This window comes from Olea europaea, chromosome 13, assembly GCF_002742605.1.
Source record: "Olea europaea var. sylvestris chromosome 13, O_europaea_v1, whole genome shotgun sequence".
In the NCBI taxonomy this organism is placed as follows: domain Eukaryota; kingdom Viridiplantae; phylum Streptophyta; class Magnoliopsida; order Lamiales; family Oleaceae; genus Olea; species Olea europaea.
Window position 1 is genome coordinate 6627648 of NC_036249.1, and position 19537 is coordinate 6647184.

Sequence of the window (19537 nt, forward strand, 5' to 3'; positions counted from 1 at the left end):
ATATTCCCTAGCAAAACAATCTTTATACTCTTTTAACAAAGCGATTAATTTATCACTAACCTCTTGATCGAGCATCTGGCTGATGAATGTTGGACGATCTTTTCCTTCATTGCCAATATTTACTTTAATCAGAGGTTCTTGTGCTTGAGTGTATCCAGGCTTGATGATCCGCATTACTTCATTGTCCAGCTCCCTTGTAAGCACTTCTTCTAAACAATCTACCTTGTTGACTTCTCGACCAATACTTGTTCCAATTCGAATACTGCTAATTTGTCTTTCAACACTTTAAGGGCTGCCTCTTCTTTCGTCTTGTCCTTGCATTCTTTATTGAAAGCCATTAATTTGACTTTGAAGGCCTGAATATTGGCCATTTGCTTTTGTTGTTTAGAACTCATTCAAGACTCCTTTCAGGGCCACTATATTTGGCCTTATCTGACTGAGCATTTCAGTGAGTGCGTCCACTGAAAATGGCTCTTCACTCCCTGCGACAATCTAAGTTTCTTCCCCATTTTAGTCTATCCTGACAGTTCCATAGTTTCCTTCATACATGAACCTTTCCACTGAGTTTGCTTCTGTGACAAAAGGCCTATGATCGGCCTGTATCACCTCTGTTTCACCCTTGTTATTCCAAAAAACCAAGCATTGATGGAGCGATGAGGGTATACAGCGACTTCAGTGTATCCAATCTCTTCCTAGTAACACATTATAACTAGTAGGACCATCTATTACAAAGAAGACTGTGGTCCTAGTGTTGTACCTATAGTTATGTCCAATGGCATAACTCCCTTAGCTGCAGTTGCTCCTCCATTGAAACTTGTAAGGATGACTTCTGTTGGAATCATATCATCTTCTGTCTTTGCAAATTTCCTCATCATCCTAGATAGAATGGTGTTTATAGCTACTCCATTATCGACAAACACTTTTACCACAGGTATGCCGTTAATTAGAGTTTTAACGTACAACGGCCTCAAGTGTTTAGTCAATTTCATGGCTAGCCGTTTAAAAATAACCTTTTCGGCAGCCTCTATTTCTACTTTCTGCTTGTCATCTGTCGAGTTATCCTTTTGTGATAAGTCAATATACAGCATATCGCACTGAGCCTCAGTCTCCTGAATTTCCTTTTTACTGTTTTCTGATGCTTCATCTTCTGTTACCCAACCTGTGGGAGGAGGCATTATTCTTGGAGGTGATCCATACTTTTCAGAGCGAGGCACTCTCTTCTTCCTTTTGGGCGTCCCATACAGCATGTAAAAATCGAAAGAACGCCCAGATGCTTCTCCCAATAAGTCTACTTCACGAATTCCCTTTCAATGTAGTTGCTTCAACAGAGTATTGTACGATACTCCTCTTCTTCTTCTTCTTCTTCTTCTTTCTTCTTCCAGATCGATTTCTTCTTCAATGTTTGTCATACCATCATCTTCCTCACCATTGTAGGTCTCTCTAGAAGTCTGGCCTTCTTCATATTCCAGCACACATGCTTCTCCTTCGTTATCCTCTCTTTCTTCTTCTTCCTTCTCTTTATTCGTGAACTCATTGGCTAGTAAATAGTTATTAGCCACGACAGGAGGTAACGTACCAAACTGAATAGTAAGGGGCTGATCTGGATCTTCTCCATCCCTTCTGTCTCGCTGAAACTTCGATCTCCCAGAAGAAATTTCTGGCAATTCTTTCATTGATTCATCGGTACCAGTCTCTTCACTGTCTTTGAGAACATTTTGATTGGCTACCTCGAGTAATTTAGGCGCCTTAGGACTTGGCACTCCCTGTTGTTGCCTCATCATTCGTCCATAATTTCGTTGAAAATGCATTTGTTGGGTTCTAGTCATCTCGTTGAAGGGTATCGTCTTTCATGCATTATACTGGAACGAATGCCATACATTTGGTTGGCGAGGTTGCGGCCTGAATGTTCTCTCATTATTTACTGGCCTGAACTGCCTCTCAATAGGCGATCCCTTATAAAACGATGTACCTCGCCCTCTACTAAGCTGAGCGTTTGGGAAGAAAGTAGGGCGATGGGGATGCTGCCATATCCCTGGTTTCTCCGTATTCCCACTCACTTCTCTTTTACATCTTGTACACAAGATGTCTTCGTCCTTTTTTGGCTCCTTCCCTTTAATACGCTCAAAGACACTGGGATGTGGTCCAGGGTCTTCTTCTCCATCATCTATAACCAACTTGAATTTTGGCAACTTGTTTTTGAAACCAGATGTTACCATATTCACTCCAAGTGGCTATGGAAAAGGATTTTCATGCACTGTCATCTTCTTCTTATCATCGAACGTAATTCGTCCTGATTCAATGGCATCCTGTAACACATGGCGAAAAACCAAGCAATTGTGAGTCAAATGTGACCATGCATTATGCCACTTACAATATTTTTTACCCTTAATTTGTTCAGGGTTTGGCAATTTATGCTTATCGCTCAACTTTATCTGCTTATCCTTATATAATTTATCAAATATAAGGTCAGCTTTGGTTACATCGAACGAGAACGTTCTAACTTTTATGTTTTCATCTTTCACAGGCTCATCCTTGTCCAATGGTCTAGGCTTAGCCATTATAGGACAAGTATATGTGTCTCCTTTGACTAATTCGTCCAAACATATTTCGATCTGATCGTATGACTCGTTATTGATGGTATGAACATCAAAATTTGGGTCTCTATAATAAGTCCTCTTGCTAGAATTTTTTATCTGTTCTTCTTCTCTTATCAATCGTTCACACCTAATCACGTTCGCGCTCAATTGGAAAAGGTCAGGAAATTCCTTGTCTTGGAATTTCTTTTTCAAATCAAAGCTCAAACAACCTTGAGCGATTTTCACAAACTCTTTTTCGGGCAGAGGTGCAAAACATTTACTTCTTGCTGTCTTGAACCTTTGGAGGAAACCTTCTGCCCATTCGTTTGGCATTTGACGTAGATTCGCCAAATCGGCCAAAGTAACTTCAGACTCAGTCTTATAAAACTGAGCGTGAAATAATTGTTTCAATTGTTGTCATATTTGAACAGAGTTCGCTAGCAAATTGATGAACCAGAAGAAAGCTACTCCTGTTAATGAATTAGAGAAAAGCCTCATTTTATGGTAATCAGCTACGTCTCCACTTTGTAGTGTGAATCGCCCTATGTGTTCTAGAGTAGACACCTCTCTTAAACCGGTAAATAACGAGGATTCTGGCACTTTATACCCTCTAGGCCATGGATATGGTTGGTCTACCCAATCAAGATATGACTTTATGTAAGTCGGCCTAATGACAGGACGTACCTCAAAAGCCATCTGATCCTGTACGATTTTCATAATTTGATTCCTCAACATGACGTTGGGGTCATATGGAATTCCTACAGGTTGGTTAACCGGTTGATTTGTTTGAGGCCTGATGTTTAGTCCTTGATTGGCAACAAAGTTACCATGATTTGGGTCATTGTTACCATTAGCCTAAACATTTATTCCCTCATTAACACGTGGGGTATTCTGCCCATTATTTAGGACATTATCTCTTACATTTGGATTACCCCTCAAGTTAGGCGTACCACTACCATTATTCTGATTTGGCATTACACCATCCCCTTGGTTTGAAGTAGAGAGACCGAAAGGTGGTTCTACCCCTTGACTTGGATTTAGGGCTATGGGATTATGTCCCACAATTGTCCTAATTTGAAAGTGATTTGCAAGAGGCATAACTAGTTGACAAATTTGGCCTACTAACTTATTCATTATTTCGTTCAAAATATTCAGTTGTTTGGCCATGTTGTCATAATGTGCATTCCCATTCTGATAAATCTTTCCATATTATGAATATTTTGAAAATTTACCTGTTCAACGACATCTTGCGTGAGTTCTCCAAGTAGTGCACACATAGTTCGAGAACTCAACTCTGTCATTGATTCGTAACGACTGTTACTGCTCTGATTTTGTTCATCTGTTCATGGAGAGCTATGCTGCTCCTCATATCGCTCGATCACAGACTGAACTTCTCCCTGACTTGCTGCTTCCTTATCGGATCTCTGAGACATATTGTTTCACCTTTTGTATTTTCAACACCAAACACCACGGTCCCACTGGGCGTGCCAAATTGTTTCGCGCGGGTTAGTCGCTAACTATTAAAAAGGGATCAGACGATTGTGTAAGGGACAAACCTCTTGAGACAAAGTCCCAAAAAGGGGTGGCGATAACTTTACAATTGGAAAATAAAACAAAATGCCTCCAAGGGGCGCCAGCACACGAGTTACTGAAAAGAAGTATTTAAATCTAAACTAAGAAATTTAAAGTTACGTATTCTCTGTTTGAGAGTGTTTGATTCGAGGTCCTTTACTCTATGTCTTTTCTTCCTTTTATACTCCCTGAATGATCTCTTCGTGATCAACCGCTTAAAAACTGCTTGATCGCTCTATAACTGCCCACTTTCTTCATAGTGGTCAACTTGTCATGGAACTGCCTTCTCTAACTGCTACCATTACTTTTGTCGTTCAACCGTCTTCAATTGAATTCCTTGAATCGTGGAACGTGATAAGGCTATTCAATAACTGCTTTATTAACCGTACCTTTGGGTAACCATAACATCTTATGTTTGCTAAAATCCTAGGCGACTCGAAGGTTTGGGCGAGAACAGGGTCACAGTTTTGGACGACTGCATGACAATTCATTCGCTCAAATCTTGGGCGACTTGTAACTTTGGACGATGGTATTACCGCGTTCATGGGCTTCCCTATTTGGGCATTTATCCTGCATTGCCTGATTGGGCCGTTCTTTGGGCTATCTGATTTGGGGATCCTCCAATTGGGCTTCATTCCTTGGGCTATTCGATTTGAGCTGAACTTTTGTGTGTCAACACTTTGATATCACATTATCACGTTCGAATTTGGCAGGCCGATTCAAAACGTTACTTTTCATTTTTCCGCACAAGTTTGGTCCCTTTTTTGAGAAATTTCTTCTATGTATAATTTTGGTGTGTGTGGCCAATACTCGTTTACTCCCTATAGCTCACGAATGTCTCCTGGCCTGCTTCACGTCCAACCCACTCATGAATACAAATTGGTTTTGGAAAAATTTGTATATGTCCTGTTATGAAAAAATAATTCACACTTTACTACGTAATGAAAATATAAGTACCAACTTATAGTGAAATTATATTTTTTTAAAAATATTAATTTCTAAATATCGCAAACCACATTTGAAACTTACATATATTGAATTCAACATGCTTCATGCTGCACATTAACGAGTCTTCCATTTTTAGTCATGAAAACAAAAGAAAAATGGTGGAGACACACTCATTCCAAAGAACATACTGAGTGTCTTCGTCCTCTTAATCTATCTATCAGTATGCATCTTTTGGGATTTCAACGGATTATGGTGCAGATTTCATACAAGATTATTTGAGTTTTCCTCGAGATTAAATATGTGATTTACTTTGTAATACTGCAAGACTGAGGCATGATATGTAATTAGAGAAACATTGAATACAGTGGTTATATTTTCGAATAGACATAAGTCCTATTTATCCATACGTAATATTGTCATTTGAAATTTTAACTGATTACATGATTTTAAAAGACATCTAATATTATCATTTGTATGTTGCCGTCTTCGAAATAAAATCTGGCAACAAATTATCGATATCCATCTTCATTGATATGTATGATGTGACTGTGTGTTTCAAATGATTTAATATTTCAAACAATGTTGGGGGTTCATCTTGGCATATATTCATTGCTTTTTTAATTCTACACATGATGACATTTTCAGTAATTTTCTTGAGATGTATAATCGTTTAAGTGGATTTGAGGAGGTTGGAATGGGATATTATCAACGTTGGGTACTAAGTAAAGGGCTTGTTTGGGGTTGATTGCCCGTATGAATTTATTGTAATTTCAGCTTTTTTATTTTACTATGGTAATAAAGTATTTATGGTGAAAAAAATGTTCAAAAGTAATATTTGAATATTAATTACATAATAGGTATGTGGTGTAATTTACACTTTTGGCGTAGACTGCACTATCGAAATTGGGTTCAATGGGCAGTCCAATGAAGCTCATGGGCTCTTCCGCAAATATGTGAATGTGAGTTAAACTTCATACAAACGGAAATTTACAAAATAAGCCAAAAACTTGACGACTCCTCAAATATGTGAGAAATGTAACATATTGAGTTACACAAATGTTTGGAAAAAAAAAAACAAAGTATTACATTTTTTTGGTTATATGTTATATTTTATGTTACATGTTTAAATACATCGTTATGTCATTCGTTAATCATTACAATGTTGCATTTGAAGGGGAAAAAAAACAAAAAAATAGATCACCGCTGACTTTAGATTACTACGGTAACCTGTCAAATCCGACACTCTCCACCATCACCAAACAGCTTCACAAAGCCTACACACATTGTGTTACATTCATGTGGATTTGATGGCCTTAGTAACAAATTGTGTAACACGCATTCCCCACAAGCCATCTAGTGACAACCAAGTTCTTCTGTGCATTTTGCACACTCCCGCCTTCCGGTGAAGGCTGATTGCCTGTTAACTCTGATTCCCATTCAAACAAGTTGATGGATCGTGATTGTCATGGTGGTGCTACAACAACGCTAGTGTAAATTTGGTGATGCTATGGCAGCATTGCCGATACGGCAGTTAAGCGAATGATCGGTGGTGGCGTATTTCTTGTTGCAGTGTATTATTGATAGGTTTGAAATTGAAAATCAATTTTATTTTTTTTTGGTAAATCAGGTTATGGTCCACTAATTGTAAATTCAACACAATATTTTTAGAATAAAAGCAATGAAAAATAAACCTGGATATTAGGGAAAATTTGCAGTATATGGCATATTTCCTCTCAAATAAATTCAGTCCACATAATACTGGTCCTTGACTCCTTGTGAACCAACCATCTGTAAAATCTTTACCTACCATTGTTTATGGTTGGCTTGATAAAAAACCAAGACCTCTTTTATGTTTTTCTTCAACAATGAAATAATCCTTCATACGCCAACAATTTTGAATGTCAAACAAATCCTTGCTTTCATATGGGAAATGATTGCAAATTAGATATCTACAGCTAGTAATGAACAATCATAAACACCAATTCAATAAAATTTAGAAGATAAGTGTACCAATGCATCATATGGTTGGAATTAGAGTACAAAATTACAGCTACTTTATATTCTTATATATGTTACCACTACATTGCTACAAGAAAACCACATACCTAGCAGCAGGACAAAGATTATTCAACTGTACACCACCGTGCTGTTCCTATTGTACACACATATGGAAACAGAAAACAAAACTCGACCAACTTCACCAAGACATTCAAGTATTTAACCCAGTTGTCGTCGTGTATATAAAAACTTAAAAAACTTCCTAGCGTTATAACATCTAATGCTGCGTGTTTTTTCCAATTTTAAGTACAATCCTTTGCGTCCATATCAATGCTAGCGGTCTTTGAGAGCTTTTGCTTACCATGAGAATTCAGTATTGCAGTATGCCACAGGTGTTTAATATAGTAATCGAAGCAGAAGCATGAACAGAAAATACTCTGGAAGCTCTTTTTCTTGATTATACCACTTCATTTACACGAATCTATTGCTGCTGTTTTCACCTGTTGGACTTCATAATAAAATCAAACTGGTGGAAATCCTTCTAAAAAATTTTAATACTTTTTGAAAATATAATACCTTTTGCGTTTGCTTTTCGAGGTTGTAGAAGAGGAAGGATTACTGTGCCAGTTCCGCTTCCTTTGATTGATGAACCAATTATTTATCTGCTTTAATTGCAATCCTGTTTCCTGAACCAATCTTGCCTTATCATCCTCCTGGAAAGTACAAATTAACAACTGGTAAATGAGCTTGGGCGGACCTACACTTTTGTAGCTATTGCTACCAATATGGTAATTTTTTATTAACATCTACCATAGAACAAGGTGAAGTCAAATTTTGATACATACTGTCGGGTATGGCCACTTGGAATGTGATTGCCACCAAGCTTTTAACACTGAGGTCGTATCCCCGGGGAGCTTTCCCGCCCTTCTCTTGCGTAAAATTTCCTCTCTGATGTCCACAATCTTTTCCTTGTAACCCTATTAAGTGAAGAAAGAAAAATTAAGGGATTGATTGAATGAACGTCGATAAATGAGTGTTGACAAAAGTCAAGTAGCTAACCTGTTTTAACTCGTGCTTTAGCTCCTGCCTTACACGCTCCATCAATGATCTTTCACTCTCCGTTGGGATCAGCGGACCAAATCCCATACTGTCAGGACCATCCATACTTCCATCAAACAAGTTCGTATCACCGTCTACCTGGTCGTCATCATCATCATCAGACATTGTGGCACCTGTTCCATCTCCTGGCGAAACTCCTGGTCAAAGAGGCATACAAAGGTAAGCTTCTTGCTGTATACAATTTTTCCCATCCCGAAAAAAAAAAAAAAAGAGCTGCAAGGACTAATTGTTGGAAAAATTCCATCGTCTAGTACACACATGTATATATATTAAAATGTGGTGCTATTTTAAGGTTTAGTTAATAACGTGATCCACTGATTTTAATTTTGGACTAATGGGTATTAATTGTCATGGGATTAAAGTGTAGAGACCGGAATGATTATTTTAAATTGATGAGAGGCCAATTTAAAATAATTGAAAGTTAATAACTGCAAATTACAGTTATTTAATATGGGGTCATAGTCCCCAATTGTACGTGATTTTTCAAAACTCTCTGCATCCCATCAACAGAGAAGATTTCAAGAAGAAGATCACGTAACAATTGAAAGATCATAATCTCTTCAATACACTTAGATCTATGGATCAAGGTACGCTTCCGCATTTTTATTTTCTCATTGATTTCAACATGGAGATTTATGAAAATATGTGAAAGGATTGATGAATTTGGTTCCATTCAATTTCCTACACTAAATATGATAGGTTGACAAGTATAACAATCTAGAAAAGCCTATGCTTATTATCGGTATGGGTGATTCACAATCACATGTGGTAAGGTAGAAGATGAGGACAAGATCAATTCATAGCATAACTGAAACTATTAAATGACGATATCCCAATTAAGGCAATCACAGATTCAATTGATGACATTGAAAAAATGGGATTGATTCCATGATGGACAAGAGGACACAAGCATATTCAACAATATCTCTGGTCAAGGTCTGAAAAGTTATGGATACTCCCATATAGTTGCCTAACATACCAACAGAAGCTACTGATTCTGAAATGTGGTATAAAGAGTTGGCAAAATTTTGAAATGAGCCTCTTTGGACAGAAAGAATAGTAAAGCCTTACCTGTTAAACTTTGTAAGGATTGTTCAATCTCCCAGCAGGCCATAACGGCTTCCATTGCATGAACACGCACATGCTGCTGTAGTTGCTCTTTGAATGAACATAGCAGTAAGACATAATGTGTCTGCATAAGAAAAACAGAAGGTAAGCATAAGTCAATGTTGGGGAATAAAGTAGTAGATGCATTACCGGATTGTCCATCAAAGTAGCATATTCTGTAGGTTGTAACTATGTTTTGACTAATCGTGTAACATTTTTAGGGAAACTAATCCAAGACTAACAATAAGATATTCAGTAAAACAGACAAACAGAAAACCAAATACTTCCTTCTATGTTAGATGTGTGCCCATGTTATCATATTTATGGTTACTGGGTAAGCATATGTAAAAAGAAACAGCAAAGAGAAAATATGCACAAGCATATATAGGAATATATCTGCAAATTGCTTGGACTTGGTTCTTCCCATATTTAGGGAAGATGAGATGAGAAAAAGGAAAGACAATGAACCATAAATCGTTGCCGTAGAGCTTTGTCCCCTTGTAACCAAATATGAATTGGAACCAAAACATGAGAAGCTCAACACACAAGATTGACATAAAATAGGAACAGTTAGACGAGCAAGTCAAATTTCATGGAAGAAATTTGTTCAAAGATTGGCTCAAACATGCAAGGGTCAAGGGGAACCCAGGAACCATCAAACAACAACTAAGACTAAATATTCCGTGTGGTACTGGAGGAGGGGTGGGAAGAAGCAGAAGAATAAGGACCCAAAACTTTCACCCATTATGTTTTATGGTATGAAGCACCACTTTTAAGTTTATATAGATTGTTCGTATCTAGGCATGCATAAACATTCTACATACCCTGCCATTATATCAACTAGTTCATCAAGGAACACTGTTCTTACAGATGAAAATAGAAAATCACAGAAAATTCATCAACACAATTATATAGCCAGAGAAATTTCAAACACCACCATCTCTGCAAATGGAACCAGCAAAGACACAGAAATGGAAATATATTGAGTGAACTACGATTTGAATCATTAAATTCTATAGTACAAAAAAATAAAAATAATAATAATAATAATAAATAAAAAATTAGAAAACTGAATGACACCAGTCAACTTTAATAAGATAAACATTATTGCACCTTCACTTCTCTAGAAAATTGAGCATCTCAAGATTTGGCTCAAGTCGAAAACCAAATTACACTATCAATTGAATGTTGCACACAGACTGGTAACTCTGAAGTTATGATCATGGAAGGAGTCACCATGCATGAACTTCATTTTTGTTGCATGGACACTTCAATTAGAATAGCTTGTCCGTGTCAAACACGTGTAGGATACCTACACTCCTCTAACACTCTACCATGGTCATTTTTCTTTCATTATCAGAACTAATACATATTGTTAACTCAAATTTATTATTAACTAACAAATAAGTACTCATATTTAAAAAAATCTCAACGAGAAAAATTAATAACAAGTATAAAACTAAATTTATATTATATAAATGAATAATTTTAAAGAATCTAATCAACATATCAACAACGTGCCATGTTAGTACTTTTATGAAAAATCGTGCGTCGACGAGTCCAACACGTATCCGTGTCGATGCATCAACAGCCATTTGATCTTGAAATTCTTATATGCAAGTTCAAATCCTCTACAATGGTCACTCATCTAGATTCCATCAAAGTCACTCTTCATGTTGTGAGAGTTGGAAAATATTTGTGTTGGGAACTACATAAGAACATTCATTCTTTTAAACAAATACAATAGATACCAATACTCACAAAAAGAATCCAACACGTCGAGCTCGTATGGCCTGAACAGTGGCATATACCAATAGTTGCTGATTATTAGAATAGTAGTCATTTAACTAGAAATTTGTTGTCTTCTACGGAGAAGCACCCCACAAGATTTGAGGTGCTCGTACTAATTTTTTTGCAGCAGTCAAAAGGTTAAAACAAATTCCTACTTCTCAGAAGAAGCTCTAAGTTCCAAGCCTTTTGATCTTTACTGGAGTATTTAATAGGAACTTCTCCGACTGGACTTTTGAAATTATTTTTCCCTCAATCAACCATTCCTGGAACACAATTGACCTCAGTTAACCTCCCCATATCGAGAACTATGCCCCTGTGAATAAGAAAATCTGTTTGCTATTTTCTTATATATCTTTTACAAGACTGCAATTAAAGACAGAATTATATATCTAAAATTATAGCATACACTCGGGCTTAATAGGAACTTCTCCGACTGGACTTTTGAAATTATTTTTCCCTCAATCAACCATTCCTGGAACACAATTGACCTCAGTTAACCTCCCCATATCGAGAACTATGCCCCTGTGAATAAGAAAATCTGTTTGCTATTTTCTTATATATCTTTTACAAGACTGCAATTAAAGACAGAATTATATATCTAAAATTATAGCATACACTCGGGATGAAGCAAGTCGAAGAAAATTCAGAATTGGAATGTAATACATCACAAAGAAACAAAACTCTGAACCACACCATCAATTCACTTCATCGTTTATCTCACAAAACAATAGAAACCCACGATTTTCTCTCCCTCATAATTCTCATTAGTAAATTAAGTAAATTCAAAAACTTCAATCAAATATGATTTTAGAAATTTGTAATATTAAAAGAAGAGAAAATAAAATTTACCATAAACTGATCGAGCTCCTTATCACCACCAAGATTTCCATGGCCAAGGGCGGAGTATTTGGCCACAACTTGCTGTGACTGTGCGAGCTGTGCATCAATCCTTGGTAGCTGATCCACCGGCGTCGCTATGCGCAAGCATGCCACGTGGGCCGATAACAACTGCTCATATAATGGATGCGATAAAATTTCTGCTTTGTACCTCGCATTATGCCAATTCATCACTCCATCACCGGTTGCGCCACCTCCACTCTCCGTTAGGTCATTGTTATCATTCGCGCTATGGTTGTTGTTATTGTTTACATCGGCGGATTCATGAGAAATTGCGGCAGCGATCATCGAAGCATTGGACACCTGAATATCATCCCTCACATCACTGATATTCCGCTGCAAAATCGACCGCGAAAGCCACTGATTGTTGGGCACCTGCAACGCCGCCGCGGCGGCAGAGGGGGAGTCGGAGTTAGTTTGCAAATTGAGAAAATTCCCTTCTCCACTGGTCGAGAACTGGCCCTGCTGGCGGAGAATCGCACTGTTCAGCCAAGTTGGCGGTGGTTGGTGGTGGTGATGGTGTTCCGGAGGCTTTTCTTCCACAGGAGAATGATCCCCCAGATGTTCGGGGAGTATATTCCGCAGAACCGATGAATTCTGGCTTAAATGTTGGTCTGAAAAATGCTGTAAAGCCATTTCTTGCGACAAATGATTTGGAAACGCCATCAATTTACAAGCCCACAAAAAATTCTCTGTATTGTCTGTATTTCAATATGACGACCCAGTTTCCGTCATGATTTTACAACTGTATGGTATATATCGCAAAATTATAATATAGGGAAGTTAAAGATATCTAACTATGCGTGTTTTGTGCGTGAAAGATGAATGTCAACGACAGGATGATAAGAGAGAAAATTCTGAAGTAGCCACCTGCTCTCTCACTCTGTACGTATAGAGAGACAGGGAAGGAGAAATATTAGTAACTTAGGTTAATAATTACGTGCACATACCGGGCCTATGCTTAAAGATACAAAGAAGGGAGGTTTGAGAGAGTGATTTTGTAGAGAGAGAGATTTGTGCGTATTTTACTATATATGTCTGCGTATGTATATTTTGGGTGGAGTGGGGTGGGGATTAGAAGATGAATCGGATAGATTGCGTAGGGGTGAAAGTAGAAGATGTAAACGGGGTCTATTAAAAGTGGTTTACCGTTTACTGAGCGGAAGGAAAACAGCTCGGGAAACAACTTTCCACTATTTCGAAGAAAAAGGTGGAGAAATTTTGCAGGTGCACGCTCGAATTAACTGTTTAATGATACAACACTTTTCTGTAGTAATTATTTTTTAACTCATGCTTTGATTTGATTATCTTTATAAATTCATTCAAAGTTAAACACTAACCTTTACACTATATATTCATAACTATTAATTATTATTTATATATTTGTTGTAGAGTTAGTATTTCTCTTATCATTTTCATTTAAAAATAATTTTTCATCCACAAACCGGCTCATAATAAGTGATTGAAAAGGTAATTTCAATAAAGAAAAATGATTAGTCGTGCCGATCCAAGTCACAAGTCGATGAAGCAACCCAGATTGCACTTAGCTCTTCCCACATAACACCCCTACTTTTGCGATTTCTTTTGCTATCTAGAATTGATTTGGTAATTTCGTCTACAAATTACACTAAGCAAATCCCATTTAATACTCATAATTTAATGAATTCTTTTGCCATCTATAATTGATTTGGTAATTTCATCTATCTCAATGATCTAGAATTGTCCAATCACTTATTTTTATCGGCCTATGATCCAATGATACTTGTATTATTTGGCACTGCTCGTCTGAATTAATTGAATTGCCTATCTTTCGATGTTGTTTATCTCATCTCCTATTCTGACAATCACTAGCTCGTAGTTAGATAATATTTGTATCCATCTATGTCCATTTCTTCATTGGTGATCATTGTTGACGCATGGTCAAGTCGTTCGCTAGTGATATAGCAAAAGTTCTATCTCTACTCATCCTTTTATGGTTTAATTATTACTAACTTTTTAGTTTATTCTTAAATTTCAAGTTCAAGTTCTACTCAAGCATGAGCACTAAAAATGTCATTAAACTTCACATATAAAATGCACTAATTAATTGAATAATTAATTTTGTGTTGACAATAATCGTAAGATGTACTATGTCCTCCAATCAGGACATGGAATTTAAATATCAACATTAACCTTTATTACGTTATCCAATTGTTTGATTTAACAATTTGATAAGAAAAGGATTGATAAACAATGTTAATAAATGCCTGCAAGTAGCTGCCATGTTCCAATACATTGACAAATAGTTTTTGTTTACCAATTTCTTTCACGCATCAACAACAAAAAATAAAATAAAATAAAATAAAAAAATTCATCTGATCTAAGTCAAATAAGTACTAAATAGAGAAGGCTCGACCCTAAGCTTGAGGCTTTCGATTAAATTTATTTAGTTCAAAAATTTATCATATATAATCACCGAAAGTTATCGAATTTGTTCAGAAGTCTTTATCATCTATTATAATCGATGAAGTTTAAAAGTCTCAATCTTGATGTGGTAAAGAACTGAAAATCACATATACAAACAAATGTGAAAATGTATTCCTTAAATCACAAATGATAGAAATACGGAGGGAGAAATGTGTAAAAAAGAATTTGAAGGAAAAACTAGCGTCATGAGAAAAAATAAAGAACCCAAAATCATAAATTGCGTCGGTCAGCACTCCGCCACTCACGGAGAAAGGACACGTGGCAACTGGACAAAAGAGGGGACCAAGCAATCACGCGCGAGGAGTCCACCAATTAAATCTTGCCACGTATAAATTAAGCATTGTGGGGACCATGGAAGGTGTGATGTATGGTGTGTGGTCCCACTTATCTTTGGTATGTGGGTCTGCAATCTGCCCAAATGGTGCACCAGCACCACAGGGGAAAATATGGTCCCCTACCTATAACGTTTGTGCAAAATTTTCATGGTCCCCTACTAATTTTGTTGCACTAGGCTAGGCTGGGCGGCGTAACGGTGCCGTCAGCACCGCCACGGCCCCCCACCGGGAGCTTTAGCTTTAATTACCAACCTGGAGAAATCCAAATACTTCGTGCTTGAGTTATAACCTTTCATGTATTTTCTTGTGCTAGACATACTTGGTAACTTGGGGCATTTTATAATGATCGATTTGTTTGGGAAAATGTATGTTAAGAAAGGAGAAAAAGCTTATGAAGAAATGGGTGGTTGCGCTTTTAAATAAGGGCTAAATTGTTTTTAATGTTTATTGGTTTTGTTTCAAAAATGTAATCGTTTCTTCTAAATTAGGTAAAGATCAAAGTTCACCTGTAAATATAACAGAGGGAACCATAAAATCGTTAACATGTCGAATTGAATTTTTTTCGAAATTATTAGTTCGAGTCCACGTGAATTACGTTCCGACCGTTCAACATCGAATAGAAAGTCTAGAAATAATTTGATTTAAGTTTTGATAGTTAAAAACAACTTAAACCTAATCGAACTAGTTTTCTTGATTACTTACTTTATCTAAGTAATATTATTTATTGATCATTGTACTTCTAAGTACTCATTTCGAGCATTACTTGGAAGATATAGGCACTTCGGGTCAGTCCTATTGGTTCCTCATTTTCCTATGGTCAAGTGGTTCGGTTAGCCTTTTTTGAAGAAAAAGAACTTAGATGATGACAATGAACCTAGTTACAACACATTTATTTGCGAATTGGCTGCCATCGACTCTTTAGGATATATTCATTTATTTATGACAATATTTTTCTTGTTTAAAGTTCAAATTTTATAGTAGAACCTTGTCTTAATTTATTAATTTAAGTTTGTATTAAAGAAATATATTAGTACTGCACCGTTTATAGTACTTATTTGGTAGGGATTTTGTTAATTGATTTTTTGACCGTTCGAAATAAAGTGGGTCCTACCTGTAAGAGAAGAATTCAAAAATAACGACTGAAATAATGAAATAACAGTCAAAAAATTGATTTTAATTGAGTTTTAAACTGTACCAAACATGCTCATAGTCAGAAGGTTTCAATTTAAATGTTATGGTGAAATTTCACCCGATATATCTATTTTGAAACCAAACTAAGCTGTAAAAAATTGTTTTGTTTGGTTTGGGTCAAAAATTTACCAAATTGTTCTAAATATTTGATTTGAAAATAATTTAAAATTCGTCCAAATTAAATCATGTTACCTCTACCCGTAAACATGGAACGTGATTTATGCAAAAATCAACTTGACATTGTCATAGAATTTCACCTCTTACACGATAATGCAATCAATCAAATATTCTAACATTAGTCTGCCAAGTGGCCAAACCGATAGAGTACATAATAGCAAGAATGCTAATGTCCACAGTGTGAAATGGTTTGTTTTATTAATGAAAATTGAAATTGTTAGAGGATGTTCTTGATGTAGGATATATATATATATTCATTGAGTTACTTGAATATCGAAAATTGACAATCAATACTCTTTGATTTTGTGCAAGAATTTTGAGTAAAGATTCCTATTGAGTGATTGTACCACTGCAAATTGCATGGTCAGAGCCTCGACGTGATGGCGCAAAGTCGTGTTCTCATAGAATTAATTGTTCCAATGATCATTGAACTTAGATTCATATATTTGATTGGTCAATAAAGTTAAAAATGTCAAATTTTGATCACTGAATTTAGGACTATGTCTTTGATTGCTTACCGAAATTTAAAATATCTAGTTTTGGTCACTAAATTTTAGAAAATATTATACGTTACTCACTAGCGTAAATGTTGAATTTTGAAAAATGTTGAGTTTACGTACAATATTTTTCAAAGTTCAATTGTCAAAACTCGACAATTAAATTTCGGTGAGCAATCGAAGATATGAACTTAAATTCAATAACAAAAACTCGACATTTTAAATTTCAATAACCAATCAAAGATATAAACCTAAGTTCAATTATCATTGGAACATTTAACTCTATTCTCATAGTGTAGTATTGCTTTACTCAATTGAATATCAAGGCGAGCATTGTCATGTTCCATCCAAGCCGTATCGACAGGAACATTCAAGGTTCTGATACAAAATAGTACTGTGAGATGACAGACGAATGAAAGAGAATAGCTTTCAAGGGCGTTATGTTAATCAAATAAATTTCCCTACAACAGCTACTAGAATCACATCTTAAACATACTTGAACGCCTAGTAGTTGAATGGATAGTCAATATAAAATAAATCAGATTTTAGAGCTTCTTTAATAGCCTCTTTAAACATAAAATTCTCTCTATTTTAAAAAATTAACCCTTAAATTATGCTTGAAGAGACTCTTCAAATTAATCTTAACGTCAGAGGAATTTGTAGAGAGTACATTTTGAAGTGTACATGCACATTTTAATCAACGAGTCAGACTATGTTGTCCCATACTTTTGTTTAACGTACACACAAACTAGTCCCACAGTTTTGGTTTGAGTTCACTGAATCCAATCCCTTCCTAATGAATTCCATTCCGACATACATGCAGCAGTTGTCTCAAATTTAGTCACTGTTTGTCACCCATTATTTGATAAATTAAAGAGTTTGGAACAGTATATGTTGTTAAAAAATAAAGAAACTTCATTAGTCTGTGTATAGAATATTTTAATGTGAATATGTTGTGAAGAATGATTCTGTGGCAAATAATTTAAAATTTTAATTATAGACAAACAGGCGCTTACACAAATGAATTTCTACGGTTACTTTCGGGACAACTATTCTTTTATCCCATCAATATTTAATTATAACCTTATTCAACAATATCAAGTTTCAAACTTTTACGAGCCTATATAGGTTTCGCAAAGTTCAGACGTAAAAAAAAGCCTAAAAAAGGTGGCGGCAAAGTCAAGCTTCACAATCAACTAAATTTGGACATAGCCTAAACTCATTTTTTAGAATAGGGTAATTGGCACAAAATTTCCTTACCTTTCAAGTTTATTGTGGAAAACGTTCCAACCTTTCATTTTTTGTCATTTTCGTCCCTACCTTTTACATTTTTTTTGCGCAGAAGGTTCTTTTTATTTATTTTTGACGATTTTACCCTCCATTCAAATACAACAAAAAGAAAAGAAAAGAAAAAATAAAGAATTAATCCCAAATTTTCAAAAAAATTACAAATCGGTCACAATTTATTGTGAACTTAAAAATTTTAAAATAACCCAAAAAAAAAAAGGAAACTTGAATGTACAGAGAAATAATCAAGAAATAGAGAAATTTTTGAACCATAGCCAATGAAACTGAAAATCTTCAAAAAATGGGTAAGAATAAATCTCAATTTTTATTTTGTGAAGAGTAGATGGAAGGTTTGAGGCAAAAATCACGTAATCTTCAAATTTTTTCATTTCCATTAGTTATGATTAAAAAATTTCTCGATTTCTTGATTATTTCCCTGTACATTCAAATTTCCTCATGATTGATTTATAATTTTTTTTAAAATTTGGGATTATGATTACAATTAATTCTTTATTTTTTCTTTTCTTTTCTTTTTGTTTCATTTCAATGGAAGATAAAATCGTCAAAAGGACCTTCTGTGCAAAGAAATGTGGAAGGTAGGGGGCAAAAATATCAAAAAATGAAAGGTATGAATGTTAATAAACTTGAAAAGTAGGGACGTTTTGTGTCAATTACCCTTTAGAATACTAATCAATAAGTGTATAAATTCAATTATTGTAATTGTATTTAAATTGAAATTAAAGGCTTTATTTGAATGGACTATTTAAATGGCCAACAGGAGTGAATGTACAGGACTTGTAAATAGTAGTAGATATGCATAAACAGCTCCTGTCGGTGAATGTAAACTGAGCAAAGGATTGTTTGTCACATGAAATGAAAATTTGTCTAAAGGACTTTAGTAATTCATATTATTATATTTATATGCATCTTTCGTAAGAAAAGTAATACCCTGTTTCCCTTTTTTTGTCGCACTCACAAGTCACAAACCCTCTATTTTCTTCACGCGTGCTTCTTCCTTTCCACATCATTTACTCATTTCTTGGGCTTTTCTTTTGTTTGTTTCCTTGGCCCCTCCGATATTCAATTTTATAAATATTATAATACTTGCAACTGTGAATTTTAAATATTTACTTCCAAAATTTGGGTTTAATTTAATATACCAATATCGGTATAACTCGATAATATAGTAGTCAAAGGGGTAAAATCCATTAGTCGTCAACATATGATATTCCATATTTCTAAGTAGCGAGTTGATCTCTACGTCTCATTCAATCCATCTTCAATGACGAAAGTTGTACGATCTTTGTTGATCGTTATGTGAATTTTACATGCTCAAAGTTTTTTATTCTCAACTTATGAGGATATTGTTCAAAAATTTAACGTGGGGTATAATTCTGTGAGTTTCTAAGGACGAGATATGAAGATGATTTCAATAGTTTTTGTGATTAAATTATAGATCAAATTACTCGTTTTTAAATGTTAGAGATCAACTTATAATTGGAACATGAATAACTTGATACACGACCTCCTTTATTTTATTTTTTTTTTTTTTTTTTTTTTTTTTGAAAAGAAACAA

At 35.4% G+C, this 19537-nt stretch overlaps 1 protein-coding gene across 2 annotated transcripts; it reads right to left on the minus strand.

Moving 5' to 3' along the window:
* Window positions 1–7058: 7058 nt before the first annotated feature.
* On the minus strand, window positions 7059–13110 carry LOC111407435 (homeobox protein knotted-1-like 3). Of its 2 annotated transcripts, none has more exons than XM_023036899.1 (6): window positions 11961–13110; window positions 9285–9405; window positions 8154–8350; window positions 7940–8071; window positions 7671–7807; window positions 7059–7602 (listed from the first exon to the last, which is right to left on the minus strand). In XM_023036899.1, exons 1-6 carry the CDS (start codon window positions 12672–12674, stop codon window positions 7566–7568), a joined length of 1338 nt encoding a protein of 445 aa, XP_022892667.1. In that variant the 5' UTR covers window positions 12675–13110; the 3' UTR covers window positions 7059–7565. The 2 variants fall into 2 exon arrangements, with proteins under 2 accessions (XP_022892667.1, XP_022892668.1); XM_023036900.1 differs by having other exon boundaries at window positions 7059–7594; window positions 11961–13091.
* Between the last annotated feature and the right edge of the window lie 6427 nt (window positions 13111–19537).

What these genes read in the sequence shown, in the direction of transcription:
- LOC111407435 (XM_023036899.1), bottom strand. Translation starts at nt 12,674, where the DNA reads ATGGCGTTTCCAAATCATTTGTCGCAAGAAATGGCTTTACAGCATTTT. An exon ending in AGGAGCTCGATCAGTTTATG is followed by an intron (nt 9,406 to 11,960) that starts GTAAATTTTATT and finishes TTTCTTATGCAG; the next exon opens with ACACATTATGTCTTACTGCT. An exon ending in TCGAAAAGCAAACGCAAAAG is followed by an intron (nt 7,603 to 7,670) that starts GTATTATATTTT and finishes TTTATTATGAAG; the next exon opens with TCCAACAGGTGAAAACAGCA.